Below are 16,484 nucleotides of genomic sequence, written 5' to 3'. Positions count from 1 at the left end.
CAGATCTTCCTGGCTGTCTGCATCCGGTATCCCCAAAGACCTGCAGACCAAAGTGGAGGACCTCCCCTTTGATAAAGATAAGCTTTTTTCCACTAGACCTTCTAGGTGCAGACAAAACCAGGCGCAACCAACTATCTCCCATCCATCGGGAAACAAACAACAATTTTGAAGCATTGGTCAAGGGGCTGCACGATCACCCCTTGACTCCGCCACCTATTTGCCCATTTGGCCACCACCTCCGGGTTTTCCACCATGCCTGGCAGCAGGTCACACAGGACCACTGGGTCCTGGAAATAGTTCAGTCTGGTTACTTCATCCCTTTTATATCCTACCCTCCTACCCTTCCCCCTCCCCTCTTCAGGGACCCCTCTCACAAGCACCTACTTCGCGTAGAAGTGGCTCACCTCCTCCAGCTAGGCGCAGTGGAACCTGTGCCAACGCAACATCGAGGAAAAGGTTTCTACTCCCACTACTTTCTGATCCAGAAGAAGAGCGGGGGATAGAGGCCTATACTAGACCTACGCCAGCTGAACAAATTCGGACGGATACAGAAATTCAAGATGGTCACATTGGGCACAATAATACCCGTGCTGGAACAAGGGGACTGGTTCACAGCCCTTGATCTACAAGATGCTTATTTTCACATATCCATTCATCCAGCTCACAGATGCTTCCTGTGATTCACACTCGGACACGACCGCTTTCAGGACAGGGCATTCCCTTTCAGACTCTCCACAGCACCGAGAGGATTCTCCAAGACCCTAGCCGTAGTTGTGGCCCACCTCCGCAGACACAGGATCATACTTTTCCCCTACCTAGACAATTACCGTATCAAAGGTAGTTCATACGATGAGACGTTACGAGCTACCCATTTCGCCATCTCCCTCTTCCAGCTTAGGTCTCCAAATAAACTTCCAAAAATCCACCCTGACACCCACACAGTGGATTGAGTTCATCAGAGATCACCTGGACTCAATTCAAACCAGAGCCTGACTCCCACACAACAGATTCCTCACTATTACACATCTTATACGCATGCTCTCCATTCGCCACAGGATACAGGCAAGAATTTGCCTAGTTTCTTGGCCACATGGTAGCCACCACCTTCATGTCAAGTATGCCAGGTTGCACATGAGATGTCTTCAGGGTTGGCTCAACTCCAACTACAAACCTAGCAAACACAGCTTCTGCATGATGCAAACTCCTCCAGCGAACATATTATCCTCCCTATAATGGTGGGCAAAACCAGAGAACCTCTGCATGGGCATTCCCTTCCAGCAACGCTCCTTGGCACTCACGCTTACCACGGGTGCTTCCATGATCCACACGGCACAGGGCCGCTGGTCCCTGTCAGATACACATCTGCACATAAATCTCCTAGAGCTCAGAGCAGTGGGACAAGCCTGCCTTCACTTTCCCCCCCCTCATAAAGAACAAATCCATTCAGGTCCTGACAGACAATATAGTATGTATGTTTTACATCAACAGACAAGGGGGAGCACGATCGCACTCCCTCTGCATGGAGCCCATCAGCTTATGGAATTGGTGCATACAACACCACATAGAAATTACCATTTCATACCTACCTGGATGTCACCACACTACTGCCGACACACTCAGCAGACACTTCTCCGAGGAACACAAATGGGAATTACATTCCACAATACTACGACAGCTCTTCTCCCGCTGGGGCACCACGTCGATAGACCTCTTTGCCACAACCCAGAACTGCAAATGCCATCTATTTTGCTCCAGGGTGGGACTCAGGATTACATCCCTAGGAGACGCGTTCCTCATCCTGTGGAACAACTCCCCATGTATACTTTTCCATCGATCTCTCTGATACACAGGATTCTACACAAGATCAGAGGCGACAAGGCCCAGGTCATACTTACTGCCCCAGCTTGGCCCAGATAGACATGGTATCCTTATCTGCTACGCATGTCCATCCGTACTCTAAGGACTCTCCCCAACAGACCAGATCTGCTTTCCCATGACGGCTTCTTCATCCGCAGCTTCAGAAACTCCATCTGATGGCATAGTTCCTTCATGGTTCCAAACCCATGAACTAGCTTGTTCTGAGCAGGTCCAGTACATCTACTGCACAGTAGAACAGACTCCACTCGTAAGACTTACCTGAAAAAGTGGAAATGCTTCTCCGTATGGTTCTCCCATAAATGCTTGACGCCCCACACTGTGGTCCTCCCTAACATCCTAGACTACCTTCTGAAACTAAAACAGGATGGGCTCTCGCTCAGCTCCATCAGAGTACACCTCACAGCCCTCACCATCTTCCATGATTTGTTGGACGGATATTCACTCTTTGCCCATCCCACAATAAAACCCTTCCTCATGAGCCTGTAAAATCTCTACCCTGAGATTCATCCACCAGCAGCCACCTGGAATCTCAACCTAGTTCTCTGTGGTCTTATGAAACCTCCCTTCAAGCCCTTAGCTACCTCATGCCTTCTCCACATGTCTATGAAGGTAGCTTTCTTGGTTGCCATAATGTCAGCGAGAAGAGTAGGGGAAATAAGCACCCTGATGGCCTTTCCTCCCTACACAACCTTCTCTAAAGACAAGGTTACCTTGTGACCCCACCCTAAATTTCTCCCTAAGGTGGTGTCTACCTTCCATCTTAACCAGCCAATATACTTACCTGCATTCTATCCCAAACCTCATAAGACTTCGCAGGAAGCAGCACTACATACCCTCGACGTTTGATGGGCAATCACCCTTTATCTAGACAGGACTAAACCATTTCATAAATCCCCTCGGCTATTTGTCTTCACTACCGAGCGATCAAAGGGTGCGGCTATCTCTAAGCAACAACTTTCCAAGTGGATCTCTGACTGCATCAGATCCTGTTACCGAACCCAGAATGATCAACCACCTGAGGACATCAGAACCCATTCTACTCAGGCGATGTCAACATCCGTTGCCTTTCTCCATAATGTACCTATTACTGACATCTGCAAGGCGGCCACGGGGACATCTGACCACAATTTGCCAAACATTGTTATCACACAGGATACCATGGCAGACACCATAGTAGGTCACACAGTGCTGTCTATAGTTGTCACTGCCGCAAAGCCAAAGTCCCACCAACCATAGTGGGTACTACTTCGCATTCACCTGGAGTGGAGCACCCACAGGGACAGCACTCAAAGAAGAAGAGGTTACTTACTTTGCAGTATCTGAGGTTCTTCGAGATGTGTTCCCCTGTGGGTGCTTCACTACCCGCCCTCCTTCCCTTTACTTTGGAGTCCTATTCTGACATCTCTACATTAGAGAAGGAACTGAGGGGGTGCGGGATGCACACACTCAGGCAGACCCTAACGATGCCATGAGACAGCAGCTGAGCATGTGCGTCCTGACCAGGCACTGCTACCGAAGATCTCAGATCAACGGCACCAGGATGCACCGTCACCTGGAGTGGAGCACCCACAGGGTCACACATCTCAAAGAACCTCAGTTATTGCAAGGTGAGTAACCTTCTCTTTTTATCCCTGGCTCTGGAAGGGGCGTGGGGTCTCGTAGGTTAGAGCAGGAGGTCTGGGAGCCAGGGCTCCTGGGTTCTGTCTCTGGAAGGGGAGTGGGGGCTGGTGGGTTAGAGCAGGAGGGGCTGGAAGTCAGGATTCCTGGGGTCTGTTCCTGGCTCTTGCACTGACTCTGTGTGATCTTCAGCAAATCTCCCCCCATTCCCATATAGGGACAACACTGACATCCCTGCTCTCCCACAGTTAGGGTTATGCAGATTGATTAATGCAGTAAAAGTCCCTCTAGTTTAAGTGCTAAATATTTATTATGAATTGAAGTGGTAGAGGCTGGATCTAGTGTCAAGGACTTTCCATGGTGGGGAGCAATGCATGGTAGCTGCATTGGAAGGGGTGGAGGGTTCAGGACTCAGCCCTAACCTGGAGAGCTGACTGACTTATGCCTGCAATGGGATGAAAGGAGGGTTTTAGTGCGGAGGGGGGATTTCCCCCCATTGATCATTCTCTCCATTCCATTTCAGAACCAAATAACAGTCTGATTCCCACTGTGGCTGGAGTTATCACTGCAGTTCTCCTGATTGGTGGTATAATTGGAGTAGTCGTCTGGAAAAAGAAATGCACAGGTAAAGAGCCTGGAATGGGGGGATTCCCTGGACTTGCCGGGCCCTGCCCGTACCCCTAAGGGCAACAGCAATACAGGAGCCAGTGTCAGTGCGGTGTAACTGCCCCACTGTGGGACTGAGCTAATGATCCCCATGGGAGCTGCTGGAGGGCCAGACCCAGAAACTGGGTGTGGGTTACAGTTAATATGGGGTTAGGTTTTCCAAAGAGCTCAGCATCCAGTGCACCAAGGTCTTTGGAAACTGTCTGATTGTGTCTTTCTCTCCTGCTGATCATGAGCGCCTGGGATCTTGAGTCCATTACTGAGCGCCAGGGAGCTGTGCTGGGCCAGGGGCCCTGTTTCTGAGCTGTGGACACTGATTGCGGTCGGTTCCTGCCTTGGGAGCTGCATTCACTGACATTTGCCTTCTCTCTGCAGGGAGAAAGGGAGACGGCTACGCTGTAGCTCAGGGTAAGTGACAACAAACCCATCGCCTCTTTTCAAGTGGCCACCTCTGAACAGCCATCAGTATTTCCTTGTGTATTTTAGCCTGGAGCCACTGACAGGAGATCCTCACTCACACTCATAGGCCTTGTCTGCACTGAGGATTTTAGAGAAATCTCCAACTACTGCTCTAGTGCCATAGAATCGTAGGACTGGAAGGGACCTCGAGAGGACACCTATTCCAGTTCCCTGCACTCAGGGCAGGACTAGGTATTATCTAGACCATCCCTGACTAACCTGCTCTTAAAAACCTCCAATGAGGGAGATTCCACAACCTCTCTAGGCAATTTATTACAGTGCTTAACCACCCTAACAGGATTTTTTTCCTAATGTCCAACCTAAACCTCCCTTGCTGCAATTTAAGCCCATTGCTTCTTGTCCTGTCCTCAGAGGCTAATGAAAACATTTTTTTCCCATCCTCCTTGTAACAACTTTTTATGTACTTGCAAACTGTAATCACATCTCCCCCTCAGTCTTCTCTTCTGCAGTCTAAACAAACCCAATTCTTTCACTCTTTCCTCATAGCTCAGGTCTTCTAGATCTTTAATCATTCTTGTTGGTCTCCTGTGGACTTTCTCCAATTTGTCCACATCCTTCCTAGACACAGTACTCCAGTTGAGGCCTGATAAGCGCAGAGTAGCCTGGAAGAATTACTTCTTGTGTCTTGCTTACAACATTCATAGAATCATAGAATATCAGGGTTGGAAGGGACCTCAGGAGGTCATCTAGTCCAGCCCCCTGCTCAAAGCAGGACCAATCCCCAATTAAATCATCCCAGCCAGGGCTTTGTCAAGCCTGACCTTAAAAACCTCTAAGGAAGGAGATTCCACCAGCTCCCTAGGGAACCCATTCCAGTGCTTCACCACCCTCCTAGTAAAAAAGGTTTTCCTAATATCCAGCCTAAACCTCCCTCACTGCAACTTGAGACCGTTACTCCTTGTTCTGTTATCAGGTACCACTGAGAACAGTCTAGATCCATCCTCTTTGGAACCCCCTTTCAGGTAGTTGAAAGCAGCTATCAAATCCCCCCTCATTCTTCTCTTCTGCAGACTAAACAATCCCAGTTCCCTCAGCCTCTCTTCGTAAGTCATGTGCTCCAGCCCCCTAATCATTTTTGTTGCCCTCCGCTGGACTCTCCAATTTTTTCCACATCCTTCTTCTAGCGTGGGGCCCAAAATTGGACACAATACTCCAGATGCGGCCTCACCAATGCTGAAGAGAGGGGAATGATCATGTCCCTCGATCTGCTGGCAATGCCTCTACTTATACAGACCAAAATGCCATTAGCCTTCTTGGCAACTAGGGCACACTTTTGACTCATATCCAGCTTCTCATCCACTAACCCCTAGGTCCTTTTCTGCAGAACTGCTTCCTAGCCATTCGGTCCCTAGTCTGTAACAGTGAATGGGATTCTTCCGTCCTAAGTGAAGGACTCTGCACTTGTCCTTGTTGAACCTCATCCGGTTTCTTTTGACCCAATCCTCTAATTTGTCTAGGTCCCTCTGTATCCTATCCCTACCCTCCAGCGTATCTACCACTCCTCCCAGTTTAGTGTCATCTGCAAACTTGCTGAGGGTGCAGTCCACGCCATCCTACCAGATCATTAATGAAGATATTGAATAAAACCGGCCCAAGCACCGACCCTTGGGGCACTCCACTTGATACCGGCTGCCAACTAGACATGGAGCCATTGATCACTACCCGTTGAGCCCGACAATCTAGCCAGCTTTCTATCCACCCTATAGTCCATTCATCCAGCCCATACTTCTTTAACTTGCCGGCAAGAATACTGTGGGAGACCGTATCAAAAGCTAATACATCCCAGAATGATGTTTCCTTTTTTTGCAACAGTGTTACACTGCTGACTCATATTTAGCTTGTGATCCACTGTGACCCCTAGATCCCTTTCTGCAGTACTCCTTCCTAGGCAGTCATTTCCCAATTGTTTATGTGTGCAACTGATTGGTTCTTCCCAAGTGAGGTAATTTATTGTCCTTATTGAATTTCATCCTATTTACTTCAGACCATTTCTCCAATTTGTCCAGATCATTATGAATTTTAATCCTGTCATCCAAAGCACTTGCATCCCCTCCCACCTTAGTATAGTCCACAAACTTTATAAGTGTACTCTCTATGCCATTATCTAAACCATTGATGAAGACATTGAAGAGAACCAGACCCAGAACTGATCCCTGAGGGACCCCACTCGTTATGCTCTTCCAACATGACTGTGAACTATTGATAACTACTTTCTGGGAACGGTTTCCAACCAGCTCTGCACCCATCTTATAGTAGTACCCTCAGGCTGTATTTCCCTAGTTTGTTAAGGTCCTGTGAGACAGTATCAAAAGCCTTACTAAAGTCAAGATATACCACATCTACCATTTTCCCCCATACACAAGGCTTGTTACCCTGTCAAAGAAAGCTATTAGGTTGGTTTGACACAACTTGTTCTTGACAAATCCATGCTGACTGTTACTTGTCACCTTATTATCTTCTAGGTGTTTGCAAATTGATTGCTTAATTATTTGCCCCATTATCTTTCTGGGTACTGAAGTTAAACTGACTGGTCTGGCATTCCACGGGTTGTCCCTAATCCCCTTTTTTATAGATTGGCACTATATTTCCTCTCTTCCAATCCTCTCTCCCATCTTCTATGACTTTTCAGGGATATTGGCTCAGATATCTCTTCTGTCAGTTCCTTGAGTATTCTAGGATGCATTTCATCAGGCCTTGGTGACTTGAAGACATCTAACTTGTCTAAATAATTTTTAACTTGTTCTTTCCCTATTTTAGCCTCAGATTCTTCATCAATTTCACTGGTGTTCACTATGTTAGATGCCCAATCACTATGAAACGTTTTGGTGAAAACTGAAACAAAAACATTATTTAGCCCTTTTCCCATTTTCATATGTTCTGTTATTGTCTTTCCTTCCTCATTGACTAATGGGCCTACCCTGCCCTTGGTTTTCCTCTTCTGATGTATTGTAGAATTTTTTTGGTTACCGTTTATGTTTCTAGCTAGTTTGGTCTCGTTTTGCAGCTTGGCCTTTCTATTTTTGCCCCTACAGACTTGTGTTATTTGTTTATGTTCCTCCTTTGTAATTTGACCTAGTTTTTACTTTGTGTAGGACTTTTTTTTTATTTTATTTTTAGATCATTGAAGATCTCCTCGTTAAGCCAGCCTTTTCTCTTCCCATCCTTCATTTCTTTCCTGTGCAGTGGGATCGTTTGCACTTGTGCTCTTGATAATATCTCGTTGAGAACTTTCCAACTCTCCTGAACTGTTTTCCCCTTAGACTTGCTTCCCATGGGGTCTTACCTATCAGCTCCCTGAGTTTGCTAAAGTCGCCTTCTTGAAATCCATTCTTTTATTGTGTGTTTTCCCTCCTACCATTCCTTAGAATCATGAACTCTATCATTTCATGATCACTTTTACCCAAGCAGCCTTCCACTTTCAAATTCTCAGCCATTTCCTCCCTATTTGTCAAAGTCAAATCTAGACCAGCCTCTCCCCTAGTAGCTTTCTCCACCTTCTGAAAGAAAAATTGTCTCCAACTTGTGCCCTACTCTCTTATTTTCCCCAACAAAGGTCTTCTTCAGTAGTGTAGAGTGGCTTTAGACACATGTTCTATAACCTTGTTCAGAGGAAGTCTAGATGATACAAGTATCAGAGGGGTAGCCGTGTTAGTCTGTATCCACAAAAACAAGAAGTCCAGTGGCACCTTAAAGACTAACAGATTTATTTGGGCATAAGCTTTTGTGGGTAAAAAGCCTCAGTTCTTCAGATGCATGGAGTGAAAGTTACAGATACAGGCATTATATAATGACACATGAAGAACCAGTGGAGAACCTGTGTTGACAGGGCCAATGATACAGTGATTAAAAACACCTGAATCCCATCTCTTCAATTGCTCCACCTTTGCTATCACTGGTGGAATTGCATTGCTTGTGGTTATGGGTCCAAATTTTGCTTGTGTAGACAAGGGGATAGTCAGGAATGTATATGGTGGTGTTGGGCTGAATTATTATGCCCCTAGAGCTGTGCTGTGTGTGGCTGAGTATGACCCTGAAGGTGTCTGACCTGCTTTTAATTTTACACTTCTTCTGACCTACCTGAAAGTTGCTTTGGTGCTTGTGTAATCTGGGCATGATTCAAAGCCTGTTGAAGCCAATGGGAGTTTTTCCATTGATTTCAGATCAGCACCTCTGCCCCCTTGATGACCACGAGTTCAAATCCCCTCCTCAATTGTCTCCTGTAATTAACATTAGGAACAGGACCAAGACTGAAACTATGGGAAATATTTACATACATTCTGGACTGCATCTGAGGCCATCTAATGCCTGGCAGCAAGAGACGGTATAATGTGCACAGATCTGCTGGGCCCCGCTAGGATGTAGGAGTCCAGCTCTCTCTTTACCCTCTCAGGGGTGCCTCCAGTGGGTAACAGAGGGGGTTTGAGAACTACCAACAAAACCTCCTCAGAGCACCACCCTTCCTCCTACAGTTGGCCCTCAGTCACGCCTCCCTCCCTCCTTCTTGTTACTCGAGAACAACAGAAATTCACACTCAAGAACTTTGTTCACGTGGAGTTAAGATTGCAGGTGTTCAGCCCTTTCCTGGGCTCCCTGTGCCCTTTCAGAATGGGAGTGTTGAATTCCCAGAAGTCAAAGGTTGGCAAACCAAGATATGCAGAGGTATTATGGCCAAATTCACAGCCACAAAAAACGCATCACGGACCATGAAATCTGTACGGATTTCATAGGGGGAGACCAGCGTTTCTCAAACTGGTGGTCCTGACCTAAAAGAGGGTTGTGGGGGGCGCAGGGTGGTTGCAAGGTTATTGTAGGGGTTCACAGTATTGCCACCCTTACTTCTGTGCTACCTTCAGAGCTGGGTAACCAGAGAACGGTGGCTGTTGGCCAGGCACCCAGCTCTGAAGGCAGCGCCCCACCTGCAGCAGCATAGAAGGGTGGCAGTTCCGTGACCCATCTACAATAACCTTGCCGCCCCCCGGCCCCTCTTTGGGTCAGGACGCCTACAGGTACAACACTTTCTGAAATTTCAGATTTAAATAGCTGAAATAATGAAAACTACAATTTTTAAAATCCTATCACTGTGAAATGGACCAAAACGGACTGTGACTTTGGTAAGGTCTTAATTATGATGCTTCCAACGCAACTCGAACTCTGCCCCAGTAGGTCTGGGAAGAGGAACAGGAAGTAGAACAGCACCAGGCCAAATGAAACTTGCCCTTGTCTGTGTGCCCAGCACCACCCCAAATCAGCATTCCTCTTCATGAGGTAGGTTCAGGTGCTAAAATAGGGAAAGAACAAGTTAAAAGTTGCTTGGACAAGTTAGATGTCTTCAAGTCACGTGGGCCTGTTGAAATGCATCCTAGAATACTCAAGGAACTGACTGAGGAGATACCTGAGCCATTAGCTATTATCTTTGAAGTTATGGAAGACAGGGGAGATCCCAGAAGACTGGAAAGGGGCACATATAGTGCCTATATATAAAAAGGGAAACAAGGGCAATCCAGGCAATTACTGACCAGTCAGCTTAACTTCTGTACCCAGTAAGATAATGGAACAAATAATTAAGGAATTAATTTGCGAACATCTTGAAGATAATAAGGTGATAAGTGATAGTCAGCATGGATTTGTCAAGAATAAATCATGTCAGACCAACCTAATACCCTGTCAAAGAAAGCTAACAAGCCTTGTGGATAGGGGGGAAGTGGTAGATGTGGTATAGCTAGACTTTAATAAGGCTTTAGATACAGTCTCTCACAGGACCTTCCCATTAAGGAACTAGGGAGATACAGCCTAGATGGAGCTACTATAAGGTGGGTGCATAACTGGTTGGAAAACTGTTCCCAGAGAGTAATTATCAGTGATTTGCAGTCATGCTGGAAGGGCATAACAAGTGGGGTTCCGCTGGGATCAGTTCTTGTTCTGGTTCTTTTCAATGACTTCATCAACAATTTAGATCATGGCATAGAGAATACACTTATAAAGTTTGCATATGATACTAAGCTGGGAGAGGTTGCAAGTGCTTTGGAGGATAGGATGAAAATTCAAAATGATGTGGACAAACTGGAGAAATGGTCTCAGGTAAATAGGATGAAATTCAATAAGGACAAATGCAAAGTGCTCCACTTAGGAAGGAACAATCAGATGCACACATGCAGAATGGGAAATGACTGCCTAGGAAGGAATACTGCGGAAAGGGATCTGAGGGGTATAGTGGATCACAGGCTAAATATGAGTCAACAATGTAACGCTGTTGCAAAAGAAGGAAACATCATTCTGGGATGTATTAGCAGGAGTGTCATAAGCAAGACATGAGAATTAATTCTTCTGCTCTGCTCCATGCTAATTAGGCCTCAAGTGGAGTATTGTGTCCAGTTCTAGGCACCACATTTCAGGAACGATGTGGACAAATTGGAGAGAGTGCAGAGAAGAGCAACAAGGATGATCAGGGGTCTGGAAAATATGACTTATGAAGGAAGATAGAAAGAACTGTTTGTTTAGTCTGGAAAAGAGAAGACAGAAGGGACATAACAGTTTTCATATACCTAAAAGGTTGTTACAAGGAGGAGTGAGAAAAATTGTTCTCCTTAACCTCTGATGATAGGACAAGAAGCAATGGACTTAAATTGCAGCAAGGGAGGTTTAGGTTGGACATTAGGAAAAACTTCCTAACTGTCAGGAAGGTTAAGCACTGGAATAAATTGCCTAGGGAGGTTGTAGAATCTCCATCATTGGAGATTTTTAAGAGCAGGTTGGACGGACACCTGTCAGGGATGTTCTAGATGGTGCTGGTCCTGCCATGAGTGCAGGGGACTGATTTGATGACCCCTCGAGGTCCCTTCCAGTTCTCTGATTCTATACCATCCACACTGTTCTGCGCAGCGCTATTGATTAAGGTGGGAATTGCTGTTGGTAGGCAGGGGGTGAGGGTGAAGTCTGTGGTCTGCTTAAGGGACCCATCTGGGCACTGATTGAAGGGGACAGAGTTGAGGTTGTTTGGCAGGAGTATCCTTAACCCAGCATCTCCTACTTTGCTAGCCGTTGAATGTTGAGTATTCAGTGCTCCCATTTTGAAGAAGCATGAAGAGCACAAAGCAGTGCTGACCCCCAACAATGATAAAGGTTTTTTTGCATGTGAATAATGGAAATCCTGGGCAGCTGCACTGTAGAGTGATCTGTGCACCAACCGCCTCATTGCTAGGGAAGAGTAAGGTGATGACTGTTCCCTTTGGATAAGAGTCCCCGTATCTACTAACTATGCTGAAACCTGCCTTGTGAGTGATGCTAATATACTCTCTCTTCTCCTCCTCTGCAACAGCAAATGACCAAGGATCTAGTGGCTCTGACGTATCTGCCAAGGGTAAGTGAGGGGGCTCTAGCCGAGGGTTTCACTGCTCTCACTGAGTTTTCTGGAGAGGGACACCTAGTCCAAGTCATTGGACCCTGAGTCTCACTGGCCCGTCCCCTCTAGCAAACCAGCCCCAAGGAGCAGAACAGGGAAATAAGAGATTCAGAACTTCCCTTCTGTTCACACTGGGGATGCAGGAACAGGTTTGCAGCCAAATCCCCCCTTTCTCTACAATGAATTTAGGTGTGAAAGACTCTAGTGAGAGGGATTTCTCTGTGGCTGCTGGTACAGCGCAGGCTGAGATTTGTAATGATAAATCCAACTGCTTCAGAGAACAGCCTCCAGTGAAACTGCAGGGAGGAAGCAGGAGGGACAGAGCCCAGCACCTCAGGCTCCAGGAACACAGGGTCTCTGACACTGGAGCTGAAAGCTTTGTCAGCAGGGTTAGAGATTTTGTCCACTGAACACTGCAGCCACTAGGGTGACCGTCCCACAGCAGTGTGCACTGTCATTGCAAAACATTATGGCAGGTTCCCCTTAATAAATATTGCCTGTGTTTTATTTCTGCAGCTTAACAGAGCCTGTTGGAGTCTGTGCCACAACCTGAGGGGATCCCAGAGAGGAAGATTGATGAGCTCTGCTCTGTCTCCCTAGAAGAACCAATCAACCTCTCCCTAGTTTTTCTCTGGCACTTGGAGCGTCCCGTGTGGGATTTCTGGCCTCATCTCTCTGCTCACTGGACCACTTTTTACTTTGCAGATGTAATAGTTTTCTGTAATCATGTTTTATTTTCAGAAAATAATTTCCAAAATTTTAATGGATAAAAACTTTTAGTAAGAGTTTAGTATTTGCTACATTTAGTGTGTGCACTCAGTGCTCTGTGCTGTGCTGTTTGCACACCCTTTACCGTACGCTAGATATGTGAGCAGTAACTGCTTGTGTGTATATGGTGGGGGACGTGGTTTTTTTTCTGTAGAATTTCATGATTATAACATGATAAATTGCCTCGTATACTCGCAGCTGGTAGCGCTGTTGCCATCATCAGCTGAGGGCGTCTGTTGGACAGGAAGAAGTGTCTGTGTTTAGTTTATAAGTGCCTCTAATGTCCTTTTCACCATTCATAGAAATGCTGGGTTAGTAGGGACCTCAAGAGGTCATCAAGTCCAGCCCTGATCTCAGGCAGCACCAAGTAAACCTAGACCATCCCGGGACCCTGACAGGTGTTTGTCCAAGCTGTTCTTAAAAGGCTCCAATGATTCCACATCCTCTCTAGGCAACCTGTGTGGTGAAGTGGGATATTTTCCTAACATTGCGTATGTATACTGTGTGTGCCTCAGTCTCCCCATGTGCTGCATGTCTAACCAAGGTGGAAGGGGGGTGTCTGTTGTTGCAGAGGACCAGGTGTGACCCAGTCTAGCAGCCTGGACCCCAGGCCGTGGCCTGGACACTTTGTAACTTAGCAACTGATGACCCGAAGGCCCATCCCAACTTGGAGCCAGCCAGTTATGGGCAGCAGAGAGAACAAAAAGCTGAAGAGAGAGTCGCCTGGAGATTGGTTTGCCTGGGAAAGAAGACAAAGGATGGAGGTGGGGCCTTGGAGGTGATACAGGGTGGGCCACAGAAAGGAGGAGTCACTCCTGGGCTGGGAACAAAGAGCGGCCTCAGCCCACCTGGACGGGGACAGACCCAGATGGACGCCCCTGAGAACGTCTTGTGCTGTGCTCCAGACGTACAATAAACACATCTGTGTTGCACTGGCTGAGAATCACTGCAGGCTAGAGAGAGGCAGGCATGCTGAAGGCTCAGACGTGCAGTACTGGGAGGCAGAGGAGAACCCTACAGCTTAAACCCCGAGCAAAGAGTGTGACCTGATGTAGGGTCAGTACTCTGAAGGGCGGTTCCTCCCAGGGGCCATACGGCACCAAGAGAGCACTGACCTGTGAATCTGTGACAACCTGTTCCACAGTGAACTGTCCTTATAGCTAGAAAGTTTTTCCTAATGTCTAACCTAAATTCCTCCTTCTCCTACTATCAGTGCAATTGGAGAACAATTGATCACCGTCCTCTTCATAGCAGCCCTTAATGCAGGGGTAGTTAATTATTTTTTGTCAAGGTCCAAATTTCTTGGTCCAGATATAGTCACGGTCCAGACTCAAGAGAAACATTTTTCACACCACAAGTGCCCATGTTCAATGAACACATACACTGCTGTGAAATATACCCAGGGCCTATATTGTTTATATTCTTAGTGCATTAAATGAAAAATAAAATAAAATCACTGTATAGCCTAAAATAACCTCCAAGAAAGATTTAGTTTATCTGAAACTTTAAGTATTTAGAAAAATGTCAAATAGATGCAAATATTAGCATTAAAAATACTTTCAGGCAACAGTTTTAAGTTTTGTATGAGTTTTGTCAAATACAGGTATTGTAGGCATATCTGCATAGAGATAAACATATTCAAAACTTTTTCAGCATTTTGGGGTTTATTTACCATAAGTATCAGAGTTTGAAAGAAACACTTACTACACATGAACGCTTTATCTTTTATGATTCAAGCCTTTCCAATAACAAATACACCCCCACCACAATTCCCAGATCCTTCTCAGCAGTGCTGCTGCCAAGCCAGTTTTCCTCATTCTGTATTTGTGCATTTGGTTTTTCTTCCCTACGTGCATAGGCACCAACTTCCCCTCTGCCTAGTGGGTGATCGACCCCCTCCCTCCGTCCCCTGGCCCCACCTCTTCCTACCCTGCCTTTTCCCACCCAGCCCCGCCCCCTTCCCACCTCTATTCCACCCCCTTCCCCCAAGTCCCCACCCCTGCCCTGCCTCTTCTCCACCTCCTCCCCTGAGCATGCAGCATCTCCACTCCTCCCACTCCCTCCTGGAAAGCCCTAAGCGCCGCCAAACAGCTGTTAAGCGGCAGGGGGGCAGGAAGCGCTGGGAGGGAGGGGGAGGAGTGGGGACATGGTGTGCTCAGGAGGGGAGAAGGAGGAGAGGAGCGGGGAGCTTGGCTACCGATGGGTGCTCAGCACTCACTAATTTTTCCCCATGGGTGATCCAGCCCCAGAGCACCCACAAAGTCAGCGCCTATGCCTATGTAACGCACCTCACATTTGTCTTTGTTGAATTTCGTTTTATTGTCTGTTGCCCAGTTCTCCAGTTTATCAAGATCCCTCTGAATTTTAGCTCTATCCTCCAAAGTGTTGGCTACCTCCTCCCACCCCCAGCCACTTGTGTCATCTGCAGCATTGATCAGTATGGTCTCTATACCTATATCCAGGTCATTAATAAAGATGTTAAACAGTGGACCCAGAACAGATCCCTGTGGAACCCCACTTAAGACGACCTCTTTTGCCCTCACAATTTATAGCTCTCTCCTCCCCCTCTAGGTGCAATGACCTCGGGTTAACAGGCCCTTTTTCCAGTGAAAGAGCCTTTATCACCGATTGACTATTCTAAACATGTACATGTATTTGTGGTGGGCTACCACTGAGAACAACCCTCCTGCTGGAACGGGCACCCCTCCACTCCTGTCATGCTGAGCCAGACACTCCACTCAGGTCCAGCACAGACCCAGAGGTTGGGCCACACACCCCTGCAGGTCACAGAAACAGATTCACTCAGCCCCAGGGCTTCTCAATTAACAGGGACTTTCCCAGCACCCAGTGTTCAGCCTTTCTGGGAGCCTGAACCCCAAATACATCTGTTTTACTCTGTATAAAACTTATACAGGGTAAATTAATAAAATGTCTGCCCTCTATATCACCAGTAGAGAGATATGCACAGCTCCCCCAGGTACCAATTACTTACTCTGGGCTTATTAATAAACAAACGTGATTTTTATTAAGTATAAAAAGTAGGATTTACATGGTTTCAAGTAATAACAGACAGAACAAAGTAAGTCACAAAGAAAAACAAAACACGCAAGGCTAAGCTGATGATACTAAGAAATCAGTTACAAATGTTAACTTCTCACCCAAGTTGTTACTTCAGATAAAATCCTCCAGTCAGATCCCTTCTGTGACCTGAGTCCAGCCTGTTCTCACCCACCTCTGTGGTTACAGTCCTTTTGTTTCCAGGTGCTTGCAGGTATCTTTATGGGGAGGAAGGTCATCTCTTAAGCCAGTTTAAGACTCCTATTGTTTGCGTTCCCCACTTTATATAGAACTTCCCTAAAGTGGGAAACCTTTGTTTGAAATCCCATCCCCCTCTGGAAACGTACCAGCTTCCAGAGGAATTTCAGTATCAGGTGACAGGGTCACATGTCTCTGTAAGACCCCAGCCTCCATTCTTCCTGGGTTAGCCCACAGTACACAGGAAGGCTTGCAGGTAAACAGGGCCATTCACAACTCATTGTTTCTGGAGCACCCTTAATGGCTTCCACTTAATATGTTTACATCAGTGATACAAGTTTGTATCTTATATTTCTAACTTTAGATATAAGAATGATACATGCATACAAAAAGGAAAATCAAATTCAGCACATTATAACTT

At 46.5% G+C, this 16,484-nt stretch overlaps 1 protein-coding gene across 2 annotated transcripts in view; it reads left to right on the top strand.

The window, feature by feature from the left end:
• The window catches only part of LOC123372400 (class I histocompatibility antigen, F10 alpha chain-like), a 74,444-nt gene extending 60,069 nt beyond the window's left edge, over positions 1–14,375 (top strand). Inside the window, exons 5-8 of one of the 2 annotated variants that reach the window (XM_045020462.1) lie at positions 4,019–4,120; positions 4,537–4,569; positions 11,957–11,998; positions 12,557–14,375. In XM_045020462.1, the coding sequence (XP_044876397.1) occupies positions 4,019–4,120; positions 4,537–4,569; positions 11,957–11,998; positions 12,557–12,561 (182 nt within the window). In that variant the 3' untranslated portion in view covers positions 12,562–14,375. The remainder of the gene's footprint in view (positions 1–4,018; positions 4,121–4,536; positions 4,570–11,956; positions 11,999–12,556) is intronic. The other variant, XR_006580267.1, reaches the window with a different exon arrangement.
• Positions 14,376–16,484: the final 2,109 nt, after the last annotated feature.

The sequence above is a fragment of the Mauremys mutica genome, chromosome 6 (genome assembly GCF_020497125.1).
Source record: "Mauremys mutica isolate MM-2020 ecotype Southern chromosome 6, ASM2049712v1, whole genome shotgun sequence".
Classification (NCBI taxonomy): domain Eukaryota; kingdom Metazoa; phylum Chordata; order Testudines; family Geoemydidae; genus Mauremys; species Mauremys mutica.
Note: the sequence above shows the minus strand (reverse complement) of the source record. Positions and strands in the feature narration are given on the sequence as shown.